General features: G+C 48.8%; 2 protein-coding genes across 4 annotated transcripts; one reads left to right on the top strand and one right to left on the bottom strand.

Annotated features, from left to right (window-relative positions):
- The first annotated feature begins 4,765 nt into the window (after positions 1-4,765).
- Positions 4,766-13,593, top strand: LOC139550295 (midnolin-like). Of its 3 annotated transcripts, none has more exons than XM_071361102.1 (6): positions 4,766-5,314; positions 5,695-5,785; positions 6,572-6,634; positions 7,481-7,864; positions 8,342-8,768; positions 12,855-13,593. In XM_071361102.1, exons 1-6 carry the CDS (start codon positions 5,091-5,093, stop codon positions 13,133-13,135), a joined length of 1,470 nt encoding a protein of 489 aa, XP_071217203.1. In that variant the 5' UTR covers positions 4,766-5,090; the 3' UTR covers positions 13,136-13,593. The 3 variants fall into 3 exon arrangements, with proteins under 3 accessions (XP_071217203.1, XP_071217202.1, XP_071217204.1); XM_071361101.1 differs by having other exon boundaries at positions 12,852-13,593; XM_071361103.1 differs by having other exon boundaries at positions 4,767-5,314; positions 7,481-7,639; positions 12,852-13,593.
- Positions 13,594-14,918: 1,325 nt separating this feature from the next.
- Positions 14,919-23,736, bottom strand: LOC139550297 (fap1 adhesin-like). Its single transcript, XM_071361104.1, is given in 9 exon segments — positions 14,919-15,039; positions 15,114-15,205; positions 15,284-15,487; positions 15,572-15,749; positions 15,819-15,922; positions 16,005-16,123; positions 16,202-22,844; positions 22,923-23,041; positions 23,120-23,736. Coding segments are annotated over 9 exon segments (7,980 nt in total). The 5' UTR covers positions 23,588-23,736; the 3' UTR covers positions 14,919-14,986.

Genomic DNA, 23,736 nt, shown 5'->3' with positions numbered 1-23,736 from the left:
TGTTGCATGTTGCGTTTATATTTTTGTTCAGCATAAAACACTGGAAGAATAAAAACGTTCAATTTAGACTTTGTATGGAAATGCGTTTAAATATAGCAACAACTGTGAATCTCGATTCTGCAAATAGCAGATGTCTTCCAATAATAACCATGGAATATTCACATGCTGCTCTGTCTCACTATAAATAGCTCATACTTTGTATTCAATCAAAGCTTCCTACGCTTCACACAGGCTGGATGAAAACACCCACAGTAGAACGTTTTGCCTACACACTGGGTTTAAAGGGATAGTTCATCCCCAAATCAATGATCATGAGAGAGTTTTTAGACCACTTCTGAGGCATAAAAATGTCTGAGGGATTGTTTGTAACTAGTTTTTGATGTCATGCATGACGTTCTAAAAGGACATCTATATTACACATATTACACATGAACTGTTTCAGGAGTGACTAAAACCAGGGCATTATGTGGAAATATGAAGCAGGAAAGATAAAGAAAGGGCAGAGGACTGTTTGGTAAGAGTATTGGGAAAGAACTTCCTCCCTCTCTCAGAATGGTGTCTTTGGGCACACGCAGTCACATCTCACTTCCTGTTGTTGATCAATCAGTAATGCATTCTGGGGAATTGGCGTCTGCCAGTCAGCAGAGTTTCCTGTGGATGTTTGCCTGTCAAGTCATCATCAGTCAGATGTCACACATTCAGACACTGTGCAATAATCACGTTTTGTGCATGCGTGCATGTGCGTGCGTGTGTGTATGTGAGCGAGATCGCCTGTCTGAGTTGTATTTTTGGGTATGCCGTCTGTTTCACCAGTAGATCATGTGACTCAGACCAGATGGTTGACCCAAAAGCAATGTATAAAAATATACCCCTCCGCCCAAAAAAAAACAAAGAAGAAAAAAAGGACTTTCATTCCAAAATAACTGGAACAACGATGCTATAACTCAACAAAGTGCTGCCAAGCTTTTGAAACATTTGATATTTTGCTTTCAGATCTTGCATAGAAAGTATGCCTTCCTTCACTCATATACTTTTCTCAGCATGGCTTAAGAATTGGAATTTCAGGAGTTTACAGTGCATTCGGAAAGTATTCAGACCCCTTGACTGTTTCCACATTTTGTTATGTTACAGCCTTATTCTAAAATAGATTTTTTTTTTTATTATCCTCATCGATCTACACGCAATACCACTAAATGACAAAGTTAAAACAGGTTTTTAGACATTTTATCAAATGTATTAAAATTGAAAAAACAGAATTACCTTATTTACATAAGTATTCAGACCTTTTGCTATGAGACTCGAAAATTGAGCTTAGTTGCATCTTGTTTCCATCTTGTTTCCCTTCTTCCATCGGGGGAGAAGGGCCTTGGTCAAGGAGGTGATCAAGAAACCGATGGTCACTCTGACAGAGCTTCAGAGTTCCTCTGTGGAGAATCTTCCAAAAGGACAACCATCTCTGCAATACTCCACCAATCAGGCCATTATAGTAGAGTGGCCGGACGGAAGCCACTCCTCAATAAAAGGCACATGACAGCCCGGTTAGATTTTTCCAAAAGGCACCGAAAGGACGCAGACCATGAGAAACAAGATTCTCTGTCCTTACGAAACCAAGATCGAACTCTTTGGCCTACATGCCAAGCGTCACACCTGGAGGAAACCTGGCACCATCACTATGGTGAAGCATGGGGGTGGCAGCATCATGCTGTGGGGATGTCTTTCAGCAGCAGGGATTTAGATATTAGTCAGGATCGAGAGAAAGCTGAACGGAGCAAAGTACAGACAGATCCTTGATGAAAACCTGCTCCAGAGCACTCAGGACCTCAGACTGGGGTTAAGGTTCGTTCACCTTCCAACAAGACAACGACCCTAAGCGCACAGCCAAGACAATGCAGGAGTGGCTTTGAGACAAGTGTCTGAATGTCCTTGAGTGGCCCAGCCAGAGCCCGGACTTGAACCCGATCGAACATCTCTGGAGAGACCTGAAAATAGCTTTGCAGCAACGCTCCCCATCCAACCTGACAGACCTTGAGAAGATCTGCAGAGAAGAATGGGAGAAACTCCCCAAATACATGTGTGCCAAGCTTGTAGCATCATACCCAAGAAGTCTCGAGGCTGTAGTCGCTGCCAAAGGTGCTTCAACACAGTACTGAGTAAAGGGTCTCAATACTTAGGTAAATGTGATATTAAATTTTTTAAATTTTCATTAATTTGCAAAATTTCTAAAAACCTGTTTTTGCTTCACCATTAAGGGGTATTGTGTGTAGATTGATGAGGGGGAAGGGGAAACAATGTCATCCATTTTAGAATAAGGCTGTAACGTAACAAAATGTGGAAAAAAGTCAAGGGGTCTGAATACTTTCCGAATGCACTGTATACGTGTTTAATGACTTACAGGACAGGATGAGTAGACAGAGAGTTCTGGCTATAGACAAACAATACTATCGAATGGCAGGTTACTACTTCTCTTTCTATGAATTGCAGAATATACTAAAGAAAACAATCATTTAGCCTACATAAATGTTTATGTTAGAAATACTGTCTGTCTGACCACCCGCCGTATACAAACAAAATTCCTTGAAAAGTCAGCTCAGCATTCTGGAATTCCGAGGAGAGAGGTGTAACATTCCAGACTGGTGAGACGTTGGGAAAACTGTGCCGGGAGAGGCCACGAAGGGGGTAAGCCAGGAAAGGCCACGGAGGAGGGAGGAGGAATGTGAGGACGTAGGGTAAATTTGGAGAGGAGGAATTTGTAGTGTGTTCCATGTCTTCTGACGTCAATGCAGCATCCCTGCTGACATGCTCCAGGGAACAGGACATCCTGCGGGTCAGGGTTCATCCCAACAGTCTAAATTGGCTTCCTCTCCTCGTCTCCTCATCTTCTTTACTTCATCTGCACTGATCTGGAAACATTGGGTGGATGAAAGCAATACAGTATAAGAGGGAAAATGTGTTGTTGGGGTCTACTTTCATCTATACTGAGTTGTTAGATCAGTACAGATGCAGGGAAGGAGAGAAGGAGAGGAAGCCACTTTGGAGTTTTGGGATTGTTCTTATTGGTGTCTTGCAGGATTCCATGGAGGACATGGATTCCTGCACATGAGGCTGGACATAGAACCTCCAAAAATGGAACCTATTATCAGCTACTTATCTGGCTCAGGTTTTATCTCAACAGGGCTTTTTATTCAACCTTCAATGAAGAATACCCCAAACCACTGAAATGTATGTCAGTTATGCATCTAGGAAATGTATTTTTTGTATTGAGTATTGTGTTGTGAAGCTTTAGGTCAGTTTTCCAATGTATTACAAATGTTCATAAAAACTTGAACTTGAACTGCAAATGCGTCATGCTTTTCCCTTGTTGATGTCTCTCTTACACCTCTCTGCGGTATGAGGTCCAAAGCTCAAGAGAACTATTGGTCAGGTTCTATACAGAAAGAGGTGTAGCAATGGCCGTTAAAGGACAATACAATTCTGAATAAGATCCAAGTTACACACAGGGAGGGAGGTTGCGATTCATGCTGAGATCGAGACTGTGGTGAGTGGGGGTTATTCTCTCTGCAACAACATTCAACAATAACACCATCTCGCTTCTGCTCTGCTGTCTCTCTCAAACACTGGGATTTCCATTTGAGCATTTCAGAGATACAGAGAGAGAGAGGTGGGGGAGAAAGGGAGAGAGAATACAAGAGAGAGCGACAGAGAGAGAACAAAAGAGAGACAGAAATAGAGAGAGAGAGAACAAAAGAGAGCGAGAGAGAGAGAAAGAGAACAAGAGAGAGAGAGGGAGAGGGAGGGAAACAAAAACAAACGAAGACAAAAAGAGCGACTCAGACAGAGAGCGTTGTCCCTATCCCCAAATATCGCTCTTGTTATTAGGAAGAGGGCAGGAGAAAGAGGATGACAGATGCTGAAAAGGAAGGGATAGAATGAGTGGGCGGAGGAAGGATAGTTGCACTTGCAGAGAACAGAGGATGGAGTGAGCGAGTGCATGAGTGGGTGGATGGAGGCAGGCAGGTGGGCCGGGAAAGGTCTGACGCAGTCTGGATGAAGCGGGGGCGGAGGGGGGCGGTGCTATATTTAGCACCCGATGGGAGAGGTTCTGGCTGCTTTTCTCTGCCTGTCTACGTCACAGATTCTACGCTGGCCCTCTGGGCGTTATGTGCCAGGTGATGCTGTTCTTTATCAATGAGGAGACTGGACTAGAATACTAAGCAGAGGAGCAGAGAAAGACCAGATGCTGTGGACTGTACAGGACACAATAACTCACAATAACGATTTGAATATACTGTCAAATAAAATAGAACAGAAAATAATAGAATAGAATAGGGTCACTGATTATTGATTCATTTGCTTATTCAATTCCTAATATGTGAAATGCTTGTAAATGCACATTCTATTATATTCATAATGTGAATAGACAAAGTAGAAACTCACACTCACAGCATTCTAAATGAGCCCATTCTCAAATCAAATCAGTGTGCCAGCACTGAGCTCATAACTTCTTTTGTCAATATAAATTATAGTTTGTATCTGTCAAAACATATTTTTTTTAAAGGCAACATTGTTGCTTTTCTGATTACATCACCACCTTTATGAATGGCACAGTGCTTGGCGGTAGGCTACAAGAACGAGGGCGGGTCCTGTCTACACGTGGGTAGCAAGTAGAGCTGATAGGACCATGCGGTCCAACACTAGGCACTCACAATTGATTGGCTAGTGAGGACAGTGGGAGGATTTAACAGTCATCAAATAGAGACGCTTTTACGCACTGTACAGTTCAATGTGTAGGTTTGAGTCTGAGGAAGACAGGGTAGCCAAGAAGAGGCACTATAGGGCAGTCTATTGTGATTATCTATCTTAAATTATCACTCAGTTACATATTTGGAACACACAGTTCAACTCATAGGCTACTGTACTTGGCTCCATTGATCAATAAAGACAAAGAACATCTAATTATTTATATTTCGTCTTCTGGAAAACGGCAGAAGAGTATCGGAGTTGTGTGGGTCAGTTCCAAATAGCCTACATTTAGACAAGAGGACACTAGCTACTCTTTGATACTCCGACCCAAATAAAGCGCAGCCCAGCGAATGGACCATCATCAACCCGGTACACGTAGCTTCATTCCCCGTGCGGCTCCAGTCTACGCGTCGGTATCTACTGAACCATTCATGCGCTTGTCCATCAGCTCGACCACAGGCAGCCGCTTCGAGCTCTCTGTCCATCGGGGAGAGACGGTGGAGGTGCTGAGGAGACGACTTTCCCAAAAGCTCAGAGTACCGAAAGAAAGATTCGTCTTGCTGCATAAGGAAACGTAAGTAGCCTAACCCCACTGGGTACATACGTCAATTCAACGCCTATTCCACGTTGGTTCAACGTAATTTCATTGAAAGGACGTGGAAACGACGTTGATTCAGTACATTGGGTATGATTTCAAGGGGACCAAATAACAATTCTGATGTAAACTTTTGTATTACATATTTGATGCAATATCATGTAATGGATTGTATTTCTGGTTCTGCATGAGCAAACAGGCCTAACTCATAAATTAAATGCATTTATATGCAGGTGTTCTTTGTAAAATATAATTTTAATCTCTCATGTGTGAATAAAAGGCCAAGAATGAATTTATACAAACTCTTAAATGTTTCTATATACACGTAGTAATGATAATGTATTCTAATGTACCCACAGGCGGTTGAGTACAGGGAAACTCCATGACCTGGGCATAGTTGATGGGAGTAAGCTGACACTGGTCCCAACTATTGAAGCAGGCTTGTTATCAGTAAGTCATATATTGTACAGTCCACAAATGGTTAACAAAGTTAACACCAGGTATTGAGTAAAGGAAACATCTCTGTAATGTTAAGTATAGTGTATAAAGCTTCAGCCAAGAGGTCTGGACCTTTATAGCACAGGTGATATTACTGATATTACTTACACATATGATCTATCATATGTGGTCTTAATCAATACAGTTATTCCATGTTGTTAGCGGTTAGAATCTCTCTCTCTCTCTCTCTCTCTCTGTCTCTCTGTCTCTCTCTCTCTCTCTCTCTCTCTCTCTCTCTCTGTCTCTCTCTCTATGTCTCTCTCTCTCTGTCTCTCTCTGTCTCTGTCTCTCTCTGTCTCTGTCTCTCTCTCTGTGTCTCTCTCTCTCTGTCTCTCTCTCTCTGTCTCTCTCTCTCTGTCTCTCTCTCTCTCTGTCTCTCTCTCTCTCTGTCTCTCTCTCTCTCTGTCTCTCTCTCTCTCTGTCTCTCTCTCTCTCTGTCTCTCTCTCTCTCTGTCTCTCTCTCTCTCTGTCTCTCTCTCTCTGTCTCTGTCTGTCTCTCTCTCTGTCTGTCTCTCTGTCTCTCTCTCTCTCTCTCTCTCTCTCTCTCTCTCTCTCTCTCTCTCTCTCTCTCTCTCTCTCTCTCTCTCTCTCTCTCTCTCTCTCTCTCTCTCTCTCTCTCTCTCTCTCTCTCTCTCTCTCTCTCTCTCTCTCTCTCTCTCTCTCTCTCTCTCTCTCTCTATATATATATATATATATATATATATAATATGCCTATTTTTGTTTTCTTTGCTTCCTTAGGCCCAACCATCCAGAAGAGAGCAGACCATCATGCAGGCTTTGGAGAGTTTAACTGAAACTCAGGTTGGTCTCTGATCTTTCACTGGACTTCTGTGTCATAAGATGGCTGTAACACTGTTGTCTCAATGTGGTAGGATTGAAGGCCTATTTAAATAAATAAGCAGCATTTTATTTCTGTCTTCATTCATACCAGCTCAGTACGGCTGGGTTGTTTCATGAAACAGCAAGGTTGTGCATTTGTGGTTGTGTGTCTGCATATGTATGTGTGTGTGGTTGAGATGGGAAGGAGTGACTCAACTCGACAAAGAACAGTTTTCTAAGAAATGGCTAGGTAGTTCTCATTATGGTCTGACTGCCCCCGCCCCTGACTGCACCTCACGCGCACGCACGCGCGCGCACACACACACGTGCGCACGCAGTGACCTAGCCTCCACCACAAGTTGAAAATATCACCACTATATAGAGTATATTGGTTCTATTTACACAGAATATCAGAAGCCATTTTGTACCCGAATGCAAACCCTCACATCAGATATTACAATGGAGAGGTGAGCAGTTCAACGAGACTGTTGTCTGTTGTCGTGACTGCCGTCTTTAGGCCTGATAGCCTCTTTGTTACTGAAGTGTTCTGCTTCGTGACTGGGCTGGGCTAAATAGAGACATCAGACTGATAATAATAAAACAAATCTAAATTGTAATGCCTCTGTGTCCATAGAAAGCAGTTGTCTCTCAGTAAATAGCTCTGAATGTCTGGGGCAATAACACTAGTGAGAGAGTACCAATATGACTTGTCTGTTTAAGCTTATTACATCTTGGATCATTAAGGACCCTTGTAATGGAGAGAGACAGCAAACAAATAAGTGCTGTAAATATATTAATCAAGTTATTCCTCCTTTTCTGTATCTGCAGGTCAGTGACTTCCTGTCTGGCCGCTCACCCCTGACCCTTGCCCTCAGGGTCGGTGATCACATGATGTTCGTCCATCTCCAACTGGCCCCCCAGAGTGCCGCTGGGCAGCAGCAGAGTCACCTCATCACCCAGCGAGCAGGCAGAGCTGGGGTTGAACAGGTGCATGATGCGAAGTGTGGGTCCACCAGGTTCCCTTACCCCAGCCCAGCCCACCTCTCCTCCAACACCCCCGCCTCCCCTGCCCCTTTCTCCTCTCATACCCCCTCCTCAACCTCTCACGCCACCTACCTCTCTCCCTCACCTAGTGCCCCCCTCCGCTCCACCAACCCCACCTGCTTCAGCCCTGGACCCCAGAGCCCAACCCCTGCCACCACCTACCCAGAGGTGGGACTAATAGATTATTCATATTATTATAATGTGACTATTATGTGTGTATTATCACATGCTAATGTTATTTAAATACTTCAAAGCCTGATCCTGTTAGTAAGGCAAGGAATAACTTTTCAATCTAATGTAGTTGCAGATTTATTGTAATATTATTATATGACAGGTAGGCTACTGCTAGTATCATTATACAGGCTCTATTTGACTAGAGAGGGAGTATCTTATATACAATATCTATATTATATAATTTTGGTGCGGCAGGTAGCCTAGTGGTTAGAGCGTGGGCTAGTAACCGAAAGGTTGCTAGATCGAATCACCGAGCTGACAAGGTACAAATCTGTCTTTCTGCCCCTGAACAAGGCAGTTAACCCACTGTTCCTAGGCCGTCATTGTAAATAAGAATTTGTTCTTAACTGACTTGCCTAGTTAAATAAAGGTTAAATAGAAAATACAACTCTTTCGCTCTCTTTATCACAGGGTGACTGCAGTGTGGCTGGTACTCCCACCTCTAATAAAACAGCTGCCGGGGAACCAGGTGCTGTCATAGAGAGCTTTGTGAGCCATGCCCCAGGAGTCTTCTCAGGGACCTTTTCAGGCACTCTGCCCCCAGCTGGGCAGGACAGCACCAGTACCGGTGTCAAGTCATCCAGACGAGGCATCAACACCATCGTCCAGATCCTCAACGACCTTCTCAGTGCCACTCGCCACTACCAGGGGGCTCCACTGTCCCTCTCCCAGCTCCTCTGCCGCCCTCCCAGCACCCCAACCAGCAGCACTCCGAGTACCCCAACCTCGCCCTTCCCGCCGCCCTCACCTCTCACCCCTGACCTTGTCAGCACTGCTACCTCAGGACCACTTACAGACAACATCAGCCAGGAGCAAAGTCACTCATGTAAACCTACTGGTGAGTTGAGGTCCCACAGAATAACCAAAACTTGTCAATGCTGTGTGTAGCTGATTATAGGCTAAACAAAGTACAACATTATGCTGAGACAAAGGATGTTTAGGTTTTGTTATACCATGCTGTCTTTATTCGACTCCTTTTCTTCATAACACAACTAGAGAACCAAATTAATGAGATAGAGATTCTCTTTTTTGTCTTCATTGAAAACGTATGTACTGTTTGTGCATTAAATTAATGTTTAGCATTCAAGTATTCCTTGTCAGTGGTCTGTCACCTAGTTCTCGCTCCTGCATTCCGGAACCCTAGCGTCATGTTTGGAAACCAGTCCAGCCTTCTCAAGCAGGTCCCACAATAGTTGAGTTCTGGTTCTGCTTAGTGTCCAAGTTTAGAAAGTAGCAGCTGTACAGCAGAGAACACTGGTTGTGAGGGTATTGTTGGAAAGGAGGAAGTGGTTTCTGCGCCCCCTATTAATGAACAAGCGTTGTTTATATCCGTTCCCTGGCGGCCTACGCATTCATTTGTTCCCCAGTCTGCAATGAATAAGAAAAGTGTGTGTGTGTGGTTATAAGTGTTTTGCGGCAGAGTGAGCATGTAGCTACATGGCCCACAGGGGTCAGTTAGTAACAGGAATGCACTCACCGTCACACACACATAGTAACAGGACCTTAACCTTTTAACCTGAGGGTGTGAACTATTGTATCTTACTAGCACCTTTTCACCCTAGCGCCGGAAACATACTAATGAACACATAATCATTGGCGACAGTGGCAGCTCTGGGTCACGTTGTCAGGGAAACGGCACTGCTCCATTCTTGGAATTAGAATTTATTCCATTTTGTTCATGGTCCCAAAAACAATGCTAGGCTGATTATATGAGTATGGTGCAATGTACTGTACGCTATATATACAAAAGTATGTGGACACGCCTTCAAATGAGTGGATTTGGCTATTTCAGCTACACCGTTGCTGACAGGTGTGTAAAAGCGAGCACACAGCCATGCAATCTCCATAGACAAACATTGGCAGTAGAATGACCTTACTGAAGAGCTCAGTGACTTTCAACATGGCACCATCATAGGATGCCAGCTTTCCAACAAGTCAGTTTGTCACATTTTTGCCCTGCTAGAGCTGCCCAGATCAACTGTAAGTGATGTCATTGTGATGTGGAAACGTCTAGGAGCAACAATGGCTCAGATGCGAAATGGTAGGCCACGCAGCTCACAGAACAGGACCAACGAGTGCTAAGGCGCATGGTGCATAAAAATGATCTGTCCTCGGTTGCAACACTCACTAACAATTTCCAAACTGGCTCTGGAAGCAACGTCGGCACAATAACTGTTATTCGGGAGCTTCATGAAATGGGTTTCCATGGCCAAGCAGCCACACACAGCCTAAGATCACCATGCGCAATGCCAAGCGTCGGATAGAGTGGTATAAAGCTCTCTGGAGTGAGGATTCAGGCTTCACAATCTGGCAGTCCGACGGACAAATCTGGGTTTAGCGGATGCCAGTAGAAACGTTACCTGCCCGAATGCATAGTTCCAACTGTAACATTTGGTGGAGGAGTAATAATGGTCTGGAGCTGTTTTTCATGGTTCAGTCTAGGCCCCTTAGTTCCAGTGAAGGGAAACCTACAGCAAACGACATTCTAGACGATTCTGTGCTTCCTTCTTTGTTGCAACAGTTTGGGGAAGGCCCTTTCCTGTTTCAGCATGACAATGCCCCTGTGCGCAAAGTGGGGTCCATACAGAAATGATTTGTCGAGACCGGTGTGGAAGAACTTGACTGACCTGCACAGAGCCCTGACCTCAACCCCATCGAATACCTTTGGGATGAATTGGAACGCCAACTGCGAGCCAGACCTAATCACCCAACATCAGTCCCTGACCTCACTAATGCTCTTGTGGCTGAATGGAAGCAAGTCTGTTATAGCAGCAAAGGGGGATCGACTCCATATTAATGCCCATCATTTTGGAATGAGATGTTCGACCAGCAGGTGTCCACATACATTTGGTCATGTGGTGTATATGTAAACTCAGCAAAAAAAGAAACATCCCTTTTCAGGACCCGGTCTTTCAAAGATCAACAGATCTTCATTGTAAAGGGTATAAACACTGTTTCCCATGCTTGTTCAATGAACCATAAACAATTAATGAACATGCACCTGTGGAATGGTCGTTAAGACACTAACAGCTTACTTAGGACACTAAAGAGGCCTTTCTACTGACTCTGAAAAACACCAAAGAAAGATGCCCAGGGTCCCTGCTCATCTGCGTGAACGTGCCTTAGGCATGCTGCAAGGAGGCATGAGGACTGCAGATGTGGCCAGGGAAATAAATTGCAATGTCCACACTGTGAGACGCCTAAGACAGCACTACAGGGAGACAGGATGGACAGCTGATCGTCCTCGCAGTTGCAGATCACGTGTAACAACACCTGCACAGGATCGGTACATCTGAACATCACACCTGCGGGACAGGTACAGGATGGCAACAACAACTGCCCGAGTTACACCAGAAACGCACAATCCCTCCATCAGTGCTCAGACTGTCCGCAATAGGCTGAGAGAGGCTGGACAGAGGGCTTGTAGGCCTGTTGTAAGGTAGGTCCTCACCAGACATCACCGGCAAAAACGTCACCTATGGGCACAAACCCACCGTTGCTGGACCAGACAGCACTGGCAAATAGTGCTCTTCACTGTCGCGTCGCGGTTTTGTCTCACCAGGGGTGATGGTCAGATTCGCGTTTATCGTCAAAGGAATGAGCGTTACACAGAGGCCTGTACTCTGGAGCGGGATCGAATGTCATTGCAGGCAATCTCAACGCTGTGCGTTACAGGGAAGACATCCTCCTCCCTTATGTGGTACCCTTCCTGCAGGCTCATCCTGACATGATCCTCCAGCATGACAATGCCACCAGCCATACTGCTCGTTCTGTGCGTGATTTCCTGCAAGACAGGAATGTCAGTGTTCTGCCATGGTAAGCGAAGAGCTCGAATCTCAATCCCATTAAGCACATCTGGGACCTGTTGGATCAGAGAGTGAGGGCTAGGGCCCAGAAATGTCTGTGAACTTGCAGGTGCCTTGGTGGAAGAGTGGGATAACATCTCACAGCAAGAACTGGCAAATCTGGTGCAGTCCATGAGGAGGAGATGCACTACAGTACTTAATGCAGCTGGTGGCCACACCAGATACTGACTGTTACTTTTGATTTTGACACCCCCGTTTGTTCAGGGACACATTATTCAATTTCTGTTAGTGACATGTCTGTGGAACTTGTTCAGTTTATGTCTGTTGTTGAATCTTGTTATGTTCATATAAATATTTACACATGTTAAGTTTGCTGAAAATAAACTCAGTTGACAGTGAGAGGACATTTCTTTTTTGCTGAGTTTATATACTTCCTGAATTCCTGCTATAATATTCTTCCTCATGACCAGTGGTGTAAAGTACTTACATAAAAATACTTTAAAGTTCTACTTCAGTAGTTTTTTTGGGTATCTGTACTTTACCATTTATATTTGACATCTTTTACTTTCACTCCACTACATCCCTAAAGAAAATAATGCACTTTTTACACAAATTTTCACTGACACCCCAAAAGTACTCATTACATTTTGAATGCTTAGCAGGACAGAAAACGTGTAAAATTCACGCACTTATCAAGAGAACATCCCTGGTCATCCCTATTGCCTCTGATCTGGCAGACTCACTAAACACAAATGCTTCGTTTGTAAATGAGTGTGCCACTGGCTATACGAAAAAAATACAATTGTGCCGTCTGGTTTACTTAATAAGGAATTAGAAATTATTTATACTTTTGATATTTAAGTATATTTTAGCAATTACATTTGCTTTTGATACTTAAGTATATTTTAAACCAAATACATTTACTCAAGTAGTATTTTACTGGGTGACTTTAAATTTTACTTGAGTCATTTTCTATTAAGGTATCTTTACTTTTACTACAGTATGACATTTGGGTACTTTTTCCTCCACTGCTCATGACTCTACCCATCTTCTTCCTCCCACCTCCTGTTTTCTCTATTCCCTCTCATCCTCCCTCCCTCCTCTTCCTCTCTCAGCAGGCCTGTGTTCCAGTCAATCTGAGGAAGAGAACCAGTCGTTGCGTTGTAAACTGGAGCGCCTTCAGATGTTGATGCACCAGAGACGCCTGCGCAGGCGGGCTCGCAGGGACACACGCACCTCACACCCCTACCCTCACCGTCAACCCTGGTCGCCTGGACGAGACAAAGCCAACGCCAGCCGCCATAGCAACGGCAGCCTGTCCAGCAGTGAGGGCTCTTCCCTGGACGACCTGGAGTTGCAATGGAAACCGGAGCTACCCTCCGACCTTGTGATGGCATAAAGAGAGAGCATGAGATTAAAATAAGTTTGGACCTATGTCATTGGCTGTCCTTTGAATGGCTGAGTAGGAGAAATAAACTGTCCATTTTGGGACTCGATCACACTGCACAAGGACTCTTCAAATAGACGACTGTGTCCTTTCTTGAAACTGGACATTCAAACAGAACTTCAGTAGTATATTGTATGTAATTAATTAGGTAAATAGTTTTTTACCTAGTTTATACTCCCTTGACTGAGCTTTCTGCGGATCATATGACACTTCTTTACTGTCAGTCTGTCTATTTTCCAGAGTCTGTTGGAACCGGACTGTCTAACATTTGAGGGTCTAAGCTTTGTCTACCAGTAATCATCACTTTACCTACCATTTTAAACTCATCTGACGCACATCTTCAGTTGCTGTTCGCATTGTCAGAACTATGTAGCATTATGAGGTTGTCAAATATACGTTTCTGCACATTTGTTTTGACAGCTTTATTGCAAGGTTTTGCAGTCGCTCAAGAGTGAGCGAAATTATACTTTCGTCTTTGTATACAGTATGTTTGATGCATACAGCATGCAGGTAAAGGATAACATGTATAATGTATTGATTTGACCTTGGTAAATATGTAGACGGTTTCAAAGTTTGAAGCAATAATTGTTAAGCAGACTTTTCTAGGAAATACAAATTCTGAAGTCAGTAATTTGCCTCTGTTATACTCCTAACATCCATTTGACAACACAATACTCCAAGCCCAATGCCTGTATTTAGTGCTGGGGTGCGTTCAGGACAGTTATTACTGCAGGACACTTCTCTAAAACTTGACAGGTGTTTCCTCCATTTCTTGGGTGTGACCTGAACATATTAAGTGCAGTGGAATGTTCTGCAACCAGTTTACTAGTTGTTCAGAACACTAATTGAATGTTGCAGTACATTTGTTTTGTACTGAACGCAAGCCCTGGGGTGTTGAAATGGAAAAATGGTTTCTATTGACATATTCAGGTAAGTTTGCTTCCTAGTGAAGAGCTAGAATCAGGTCCCTCCCCCCCCGGGGCATGTAGTCTTCAGATCCAAGACAACTTATCCTGAAAGTTAACGCCTTACTGCGACAAATTGAGATGGTGTGAGTTTAAACAGTTGCCAAACGTTCTGCAACTAGTGTTTATTTGACAAATTCAGACAAGTCCCTCCCAATTAAGAAACATTCTGCAATTTTAATAACCCCAGGTGTGTAAGGCGTTGCTACCAGCTCAGACGTTTTCTGCAATACTTGCAGTTCCTTATACAAGTGTCAAAATACAACTTCTGCCAATTTTAATTAAAGAAATAACAGAAGACTGCTTTTGAGTCACCCATTTACAAATACAGGAAGTCAAACAAGTTTCAGAAAAGTATGGGCTCCGGCAGTTCGTGTTCCTACGGTCGGTGCTGGTGATAGGAAGGTTCGACACTCAGCTGGCCTCTTCCAGCCCCAAATCAGCCATTATTTCTCTTGTTTACTCCAAGCTTCTGTTATAGCTGCGAGGTCAGCTCAGACTAATGCCTCCTGCCTAAACTGACATATTGGACTTGCCCTCACAAACATCACAAGTCAAGCGCACATGAATCCAGACACTTTAAAATGTTTATTTTCCCAAAAAATCAAGTAGTCAATTGACAAATCACTCCTGGAAATTGATGGTGCCCAAGGGAACAATTCAGTAGCAATGTTACAAACCTGAGAAATGTAGCTCATGAAAGTTCTGGGAATGAAAGTGATCAGCTACACATTCCTGAATTTTACATTCCAAATAAATCCAGTCAGATGTGAAATTTGTAAAGTAATAAGTTTATTCACCTCAAAACAGTTAAAAAAAAGGCAACATTCTTGTAATATTACTCTTGGACCATGATAGGGCCCATGGTAGCTTCACCTTCCTTCTGCACATCTGAGGAGAGTAGAGAACAGTGATAGGATTTAAAAAAAACTGATGATAAAGCTCTGGCTTTGATTGACACTTACCTGAATCACTGTCCAGATCTCTAGCCTTGATTGCAACACAGCTGGAGTCACAGCAGCCACAAACCTGGTCATCCCCACCTGCAGCCTTCCAGCTACAGATAAATATGAAGGTTAGTTTATATAGCAGCATGTCATAAAGGTAATATACCCACAACTCAGTTTATACATACCCATCTGTGAAAGAGCAGGCCTTGTTCTCAGCATCAATGGGGGACGAGGCTGCAGTCGCTTTCAGATGACATGTTATGTAGAGCTGTTGGGAATCATTCTGTGTTTGGAACCTGAAGGACTCCAGCTGAAACTGGATCTTGTCATCCTGGGATCTGGACAGGAACTGGGAGCTGGAGCCGGTCAACTTGGCATCAACCAGACACCTGAGGAGACCAAGGGTCAACGTTAGACTTCAGGGGTTACATTTAAGGTAATATAAGAGGAGTCAAACTGACAACTAAACTCACCCATGGTCCTCAATGAAAGAATATCTAGGGACAGTGTGAACATCAGGCGCCAAGGTGGCGACACAGCGGTCCACAAAGACACGGAGGGGAACGTGGTGGTACGGCATGACCGAGGCTTCCATGTTGATGATGTCACCTAGACGGTAATGGTTGGAGGGCCTCTCAAACTGCCAGTCAGCTGGAAAGACGAGTGGCATGTCAGTGGGGGTTTACACAAAGGAAGAGGCTTCCAGTCAGGTTTACCTACCAGTCATTAACCTCAGGGAGAAGTAGAGGAGTTCCTCTGCCACCATGTTGGAAGTGTAGGGGATCCAGGTCGGCTTCAGGTATTTGCTGCTCACATCGTGATTCCTAGAAACAAACATGGAATATGGCATTACTCAAACCTCAGAATGATATGGGTTGTCCAAGTGAAGAACGCAACAATAGTTACCTCAAGTAGTGGCACTCAATATCAACCATAGCTGCACTGGTCTTCAATATAGCAGTGTTAGCAAGAGGTTTTGGCTCATAGACAAGAGTGAAGGTGTAGATCAGCACATCCTCAGTCATCTAGGAACAGGATCACAAATGATGTAGCACAAGAATAATGATTCACAGTCAGGAAGTTAAACAACAAATGTGACATACCGTCAGCTCACTGCCACAGCCATGCAGCTCTGATTCAAAGGTGAGCACATGAGCTTCAGCGTCCTTCTCAGTGGCAGCACAACCTCCTAGAGTGATACGCTCTGGCTGGATGAGCCGGCCAATCCCCAGCAGGTCCTGGTTCACTTGCACACGGACCACACTCTCCCCACACTGAGCCGACACACTGTTGGCAGCCACCTGCTTCAGCCGCTCAGACACAGTAGGCTTGTGCTCAGGCGTTGCAACTTTAGGATAGCGCCAAGTCAAAGGGTTCTCGGAAGTCTGCTTGGACTGGGAGCTCTCAGGGTCTTCATCCTGGCTAGGTTTCTGGCCCAAAGGCACACCAACAGGTTCCTGGCCCACAGACTCTCCTCTAGGTTGCTGGACCACAGGCTCTTGGCCCACAGGCTGCTCGCTAGGTTCCTGGCCCACAGGCTGCTCGCTAGGTTCCTGGCCCACAGGCTGCTCGCTAGGTTCCTGGCCCACAGGCTGCTCGCTAGGTTACTGGCCCACAGGCTGCTCGCTAGGTTCCTGGCCCACAGGCTGCTCGCTAGGTTCCTGGCCCACAGGCTGCTCGCTAGGATCCTGGCCCACAGGTTCACCAACATGCTCGCTAAGTTCCTTACCTAAAATCTCACTTGGTTCCTGGCCCACAGGCTGCTCTCCAACAGGTTCGCTGCCCACATCCTCGCTATGTTCCTGGCCCACAGGCTGCTCTCCAGGATCTTCACCCAAAGGCTCTCCAGGATCTTGATCCACAGGTTCACCGCTAGGATCCTGGCCCACAGGCTGCTCTCCAAACGGTTCCTGGCCCACAGGCTGCTCGCTAGGTTCCTGGCCCACAGGCTGCTCGCTAGGTTCCTGGCCCACAGGCTGCTCTCCAACAGGTTCGCTAAGCTCTTTACCCAAAATCTCACTTGGTTCCTGGCCCACAGGCTCTCCAACATGCTCATTAGGTTCCTGGCCCAAAGGCTCGCTAGGTTGCTGACCCAAAGGCTCGCCAACAGGCTGCTCGCTAGGTTCCTGGCCCACAGGCGGCTCGCTAGGTTCCTGGCCCACAGGCTGCTCGCTAGGTTCCTGGCCCACAGGCTGCTCGCTAGGTTCCTGGCCCACAGGCTGCTCGCTAGGTTCCTGGCCCACAGGCTGCTCGCTAGGTTCCTGGCCCACAGAATGTTCGCTTGGTTCTTGGCCCACAGGCTGCTCGCTAGGTTCCTGGCCCACAGGCTGCTCGCTAGGTTCCTGGCCCACAGGCTGCTCGCTAGGTTCCTGGCCTACAGAATGTTCGCTTGGTTCTTGGCCCACAGGCTGCTCGCTTGGTTCTTGGCCCACAGGCTGCTCGCTATGTTCCTGGCCCACAGGCTGCTCGCTAGGTTCCTGGCCCACAGGCTGCTCGCTAGGTTCCTGGCCCACAGGCTCTCCAACATGCTCGCTAAGCTCATTACCCAAAATCTCACTTGGTTCCTGGCCCACAGGCTCTCCAACATGCTCGCTAGGTTGCTGACCCAAAGGCGCGCCAACAGGCTGCTGGCTAAGTTCCTGGCCCACAGGCTGCTCTCCAACAGGTTCGCTGCCCACATCCTCGCTATGTTCCTGGCCCACAGGCTCCTCTCCAGGATCTTCACCCAAAGGCTCTCCAGGATCTTGACCCACAGGTTCGCCGCTAGGATCCTGGCCCACAGGCTGCTCTCCAAACGGTTCCTGGCCCACAGGCTGCTCGCTTGGTTCTTGGCCCACAGGCTGCTCGCTATGTTCCTGGCCCACAGGCTGCTCGCTAGGTTCCTGGCCCACAGGCTGCTCGCTAGGTTCCTGGCCCACAGGCTGCTCGCTAGGTTCCTGGCCCACAGGCTCTCCAACATGCTCGCTAAGCTCATTACCCAAAATCTCACTTGGTTCCTGGCCCACAGGCTCTCCAACATGCTCATTAGGTTCCTGGCCCAAAGGCTCGCTAGGTTGCTGACCCAAAGGCGCGCCAACAGGCTGCTGGCTAAGTTCCTGGCCCACAGGCTGCTCTCCAACAGGTTCGCTGCCCACATCCTCGCTATGTTCCTGGCCCACAGGCTGCTCTCCAGGATCTTCACCCAAAGGCTCTCCAGGATCTTGACCCACAGGTTCGCCGCTAGGATCCTGGCCCACAGGCTGCTCTCCAAACGGTTCCTGGCCCGCAGGCTGCTCGCTTGGTTCTTGGCCCACAGGCTGCTCGCTTGGTTCTTGGCCCACAGGCTGCTCGCTAGGTTCCTGGCCCACAGGCTGCTCGCTAGGTTCCTGGCCCACAGGCTGCTCGCTAGGTTCCTGGCCCACAGGCTCTCCAACATGCTCGCTAAGCTCATTACCCAAAATCTCACTTGGTTCCTGGCCCACAGGCTCTCCAACATGCTCATTAGGTTCCTGGCCCAAAGGCTCGCTAGGTTGCTGACCCAAAGGCGCGCCAACAGGCTGCTGGCTAAGTTCCTGGCCCACAGGCTGCTCTCCAACAGGTTCGCTGACCACATCCTCGCTATGTTCCTGGCCCACAGGCGGCTCGCTAGGTTCCTGGCCCACAGGCGGCTCGCTAGGTTCCTGGCCCACAGGCGGCTCGCTAGGTTCCTGGCCCACAGGCTGCTCGCTAGGTTCCTGGCCCACAGGCTGCTCGCTAGGTTCTTGGCCCACAGGCTGCTCGCTAGGTTCCTGGCCTACAGAATGTTCGCTTGGTTCTTGGCCCACAGGCTGCTCGCTAGGTTCCTGGCCCACAGGCTGCTCGCTAGGATCCTGGCCCACAGGCTGCTCGCTAGGTTCCTGGCCTACAGAATGTTCGCTTGGTTCTTGGCCCACAGGCTGCTCGCTATGTTCCTGGCCCACAGGCTGCTCGCTATGTTCCTGGCCCACAGGCTGCTCGCTAGGTTCCTGGCCCACAGGCTGCTCGCTAGGTTCCTGGCCCACAGGCTCTCCAACATGCTCGCTAAGCTCATTACCCAAAATCTCACTTGGTTCCTGGCCCACAGGCTCTCCAACATGCTCATTAGGTTCTTGGCCCAAAGGCTCGCTAGGTTGCTGACCCAAAGGCGCGCCAACAGGCTGCTGGCTAAGTTCCTGGCCCACAGGCTGCTCTCCAACAGGTTCGCTGCCCACATCCTCGCTATGTTCCTGGCCCACAGGCTGCTCTCCAGGATCTTCACCCAAAGGCTCTCCAGGATCTTGACCCACAGGTTCGCCGCTAGGATCCTGGCCCACAGGCTGCTCTCCAAACGGTTCCTGGCCCACAGGCTGCTCGCTTGGTACTTGGCCTACAGAATGTTCGCTTGGTTCTTGGCCCACAGAATGCTCGCTAGGTTCCTGGCCCACAGGCTGCTCGCTAGGTTCCTGGCCCACAGGCTGCTCGCTAGGTTCCTGGCCCACAGGCTCTCCAACATGCTCGCTAAGCTCATTACCCAAAATCTCACTTGGTTCCTGGCCCACAGGCTCTCCAACATGCTCATTAGGTTGCTGACCCAAAGGGTCTACAACAGGCTGCTCGCTAGGTTCCTGGCCCACAGGCGGCTCGCTAGGTTCCTGGCCCACAGGCGGCTCGCTAGGTTCCTTGCCCACTGGCGGCTCGCTAGGTTCCTGGCCCAAAGCCTGCTCGCTAGGATCCTGGCCCAAAGCCTGCTCGCTAGGATCCTGGCCCAAAGGTTCACCAACATGCTCGCTAAGTTCATTACCTAAAATCTCACTTGGTTCCTGGCCCACAGGCTGCTCCCCAACAGGTTCGCTGCCCACATCCTCACTATGTTCCTGGCCCACAGGCTGCTCTCCAGGATCTTCACTCAAAGGCTCTCCAGGATCTTGACCCACAGGTTCGCCGCTAGGATCCTGGCCCACAGGCTGCTCTCCAAACGGTTCCTGGCCCACAGGCGGCTCGCTTGGTTCTTGGCCCACAGGCTGCTCGCTAGGTTCCTGGCCCATAGGCTGCTCGCTAGGTTCCTGGCCCACAGGCTCTCCAACATGCTCGCTAAGCTCATTACCCAAAATCTCACTTAGTTCCTGGCCCACAGGCTCTCCAACATGCTCGTTAGGTTCCTGGCCCAAAGGCTCGCTAGGTTGCTGACCCAAAGGCTTGCCAACAGGCTGCTCGCTAGGTTCCTGGCCCACAGGCTGCTCGCTAGGTTCCTGGCCCACAGGTTCACCAACATGCTCGCTAAGTTCATTACCTAAAATCTCACTTGGTTCCTGGCCCACAGGCTGCTCGCTAGGTTCCTGGCCCACAGGCTGCTCTCCAACAGGTTCGCTGCCCACATCCTCGCTATGTTCCTGGCCCACAGGCTGCTCTCCAGGATCTTCACCCAAAGGCTCTCCAGGATCTTGACCTACAGGTTCGCCGCTAGGATCCTGGCCCACAGGCTGCTCTCCAAACGGTTCCTGGCCCACAGGCTGCTCGCTTGGTTCTTGGCCTACAGAATGTTCGCTTGGTTCTTGGCCCACAGGCTGCTCGCTAGGTTCCTGGCCCACAGGCTGCTCGCTAGGTTCCTGGCCCACAGGCTGCTCGCTAGGTTCCTGGCCCACAGGCTCTCCAACATGCTCGCTAAGCTCATTACCCAAAATCTCACTTGGTTCCTCGCCCACAGGCTCTCCAACATGCTCATTAGGTTCCTGGCCAAAAGGCTCGCTAGGTTGCTGACCCAAAGGCTCGCCAACAGGCTGCTGGCTAAGTTCCTGGCCCACAGGCTGCTCTCCAACAGGTTCGCTGCCCACATCCTCGCTATGTTCCTGGCCCACAGGCTGCTCTCCAGGATCTTCACCCACAGGTTTGCCGCTAGGATCCTGGCCCACAGGCTGCTCTCCAAACGGTTCCTGGCCCACAGGCTGCTCGCTTGGTTCTTGGCCCACAGGCTGCTCGCTAGGTTCCTGGCCCACAGGCTGCTCGCTAGGTTCCTGGCCCACAGGCTGCTCGCTAGGTTCCTGGCCCACAGGCTCTCCAACATGCTCATTAGGTTCCTGGCCCAAAGGCTCGCTAGGTTGCTGACCCAAAGGCTCGCCAACAGGCTGCTGGCTAAGTTCCTGGCCCACAGGCTGCTCTCCAACAGGTGCCTGGGCCACAGGCTCACTAAGGTCTTGGCCCACAGGCTGCTCTCCAGGTTCCTGGCCCACAGGCTGCTCGCCAGGTTCCTGGCCCACAGGCTTTTGGCCCACAGGCTGCTCGCTAGGTTCCTGCCCCACAGGCTGCTCGCTAGGTTCCTGGCCCACAAGCTGCTCGCTAGGTTCCTGGCCCACAGGCTCTCCAACATGCTCACTAGGTTCTTGGTCCAAAGGCTTGCCAACAGGCTGCTGGCTAAGGTCCTGGCCCACAGGCTGCTCTCCAACAGGTGCCTGGGCCACAGGCTCACTAAGGTCTTGGCCCACAGGCTGCTCTCCAGGTTCCTGGCCCACAGGCTGCTCGCCAGGTTCCTGGCCCACAGGCTTTTGGCCCACAGGCTGCTCGCTAGGTTCCTGCCCCACAGGCTGCTCGCTAGGTTCCTGGCCCACAGGCTGCTCTCCAGGTTCCTGCCCCACAGGCTGCTCGCTAGGTTCCTGGCCCACAGGCTGCTCTCCAGGTTCCTGGCCCACAAGCTCTCCAACATGCTCACTAGGTTCTTGGCCCAAAGGCTCACTAGGTTCCTGACCCAAAGGCTTACCAACAGGCTGCTGGCTAAGTTCCTGGCCCACAGGCTGCTCTCCAACAGGTGCCTGGGCCACAGGCTGCTCGCCAGGTTCCTGGCCCACAGGCTGCTCGCTAGGTTCCTGCCCCACAGGCTGCTCGCTAGGTTCCTGGCCCACAGGCTGCTCTCCAGGTTCCTGGCCCACAGGCTCGCCAACATGCTCACTAGGTTCCTGACCCAAAGGCTTGCCAACAGGCTGCTGGCTAAGACCCTGGCCCACATGCTGCTCTCCAACAGGTTGCTGGCCCACAGGCTCACTAGGTTCTTGGCCCACAGGCTCACTAGGTTCTTGGCCCACAGGCTCCTGGCCCACAGGCTGGCTAGGTTCCTGGCCCACAGGCTGCTCTCCAACAGGTTCTTGGCCCACAGGCTGCTCTCCAACAGGTTCTTGGCTCACAGGCTCTTGGCCCATAGGCTGGCTAGGTTGCTGGCCCACAGGCTCACTAGGTTCTTGGCCCACAGGCTGCTCTCCAACATGCTCACTAGGTTCCTGACCCAAAAGCTCACCAAAAGGCAGCTGGCTAGCTTCGTGGCCCACAGGCTGCTCTCCAGCTTCGTGGCCCACAGGCTCGCCAACAGGCACGCTAGGTTCCTGGCCCACAGGCTCTACGCTAGGTTCCCGGCCCACAGGCTTTATAACAAGCTTGCTAGTTTCTAGATCCAGAAGCCCGCCAAAACACTTGCTAGGTTCCTGTCCAACAGTCTTTCCAACCGGATCCTGGCCCACAGGCTGCTCACTAGGTTCCTGGCCCACAGGCTGCACGCCAACAGCTTCATAGCCCAAAGGCCCGCCATAAGGCTGTATAGGTTCCTGTCCAACAGTCTCTCCAACCGGATCCCGGCCCACAAACTGCTCGCTAGGTTCCTGGCCCACAGGCTCTACGCTAGGTTCCCGGCCCACAGGCTCTACGCTAGGTTCCCGGCCCACAGGCTTTATAACAACCTGGCTAGGTTCTACAGCAAACTTCAGGGCATTGCTGCTCACATCATGATTCCTAGAAGCACAGAATTTACCATTACTCAAACTTCAGAATGATATGGGTTGTCAAAGTGAAGAACGCAACAATAGTTACCTCAAGTAGTGGCACTCAATATCAACCATAGCTTTACTGGTCTTCACTATAGCAGTGTTAGCAAGAGGTTTTGGCTCATAGACAAGAGTGAAGGTGTAGATCAGCACATCCTCAGTCATCTAGGAACAGGATCACAAATCATGTAGCACAAGAATAATGATTCACAGTCAGGAAGTTAAACAACGAATGTGACATACCTTCATCTCACTGCCACAGCCATGCGGCTCTGATTCAAAGATGAGCACATGAGCTTCAGCATCCTCCTCAATGGCAGCACAGCCTCCTAGTGTGAGACGCTCTGGCTGGATGAGCCGGCCAATCCCCAGAAGTTCCTGCTTCACCTCCACACGGACCACACTTTGCCCACACCGAGCCACCACACCGTTGGCTGCCACCTGCTTTAGCCGCTCAAACACAGTAGAATTGCGCTCATTCTTCTCAAGCGTAGGATAGAGCCAAGTCAGAGGGTTCTCAAATGTCTGCTTGGACTGGAAGCTCTCAGGGTCTTCATCCTGGCTAGTTTCCTGTCCGACAGGCTCGACGCTGGGCTCCTGGCCCACAGGCTCGCTAGGTCCTTGTCCACTAGGGTTCTCTCCCACAGGCTCTTGCACTGGCTTCTGAGAGTCAAACTGGGCTGAAACTTCATCGTCACACAGAAACCCCATTCTCAGATAAAACGTTCTGGAGGTCCAAGCATCACTAACACAGCCAAAAGTCACCACCAACAGCAGCACTGCAGACGCTTGCCTGAACCCCATCACTCCAAATAGACATGAGTTAATCTTGTCAATTCTTCCACAGTGTCTGTCAAACC

Source organism: Salvelinus alpinus, chromosome 23 (assembly GCF_045679555.1).
Source record: "Salvelinus alpinus chromosome 23, SLU_Salpinus.1, whole genome shotgun sequence".
NCBI lineage: Eukaryota > Metazoa > Chordata > Actinopteri > Salmoniformes > Salmonidae > Salvelinus > Salvelinus alpinus.
This window is presented reverse-complemented; position numbering and strand designations above follow the sequence as displayed.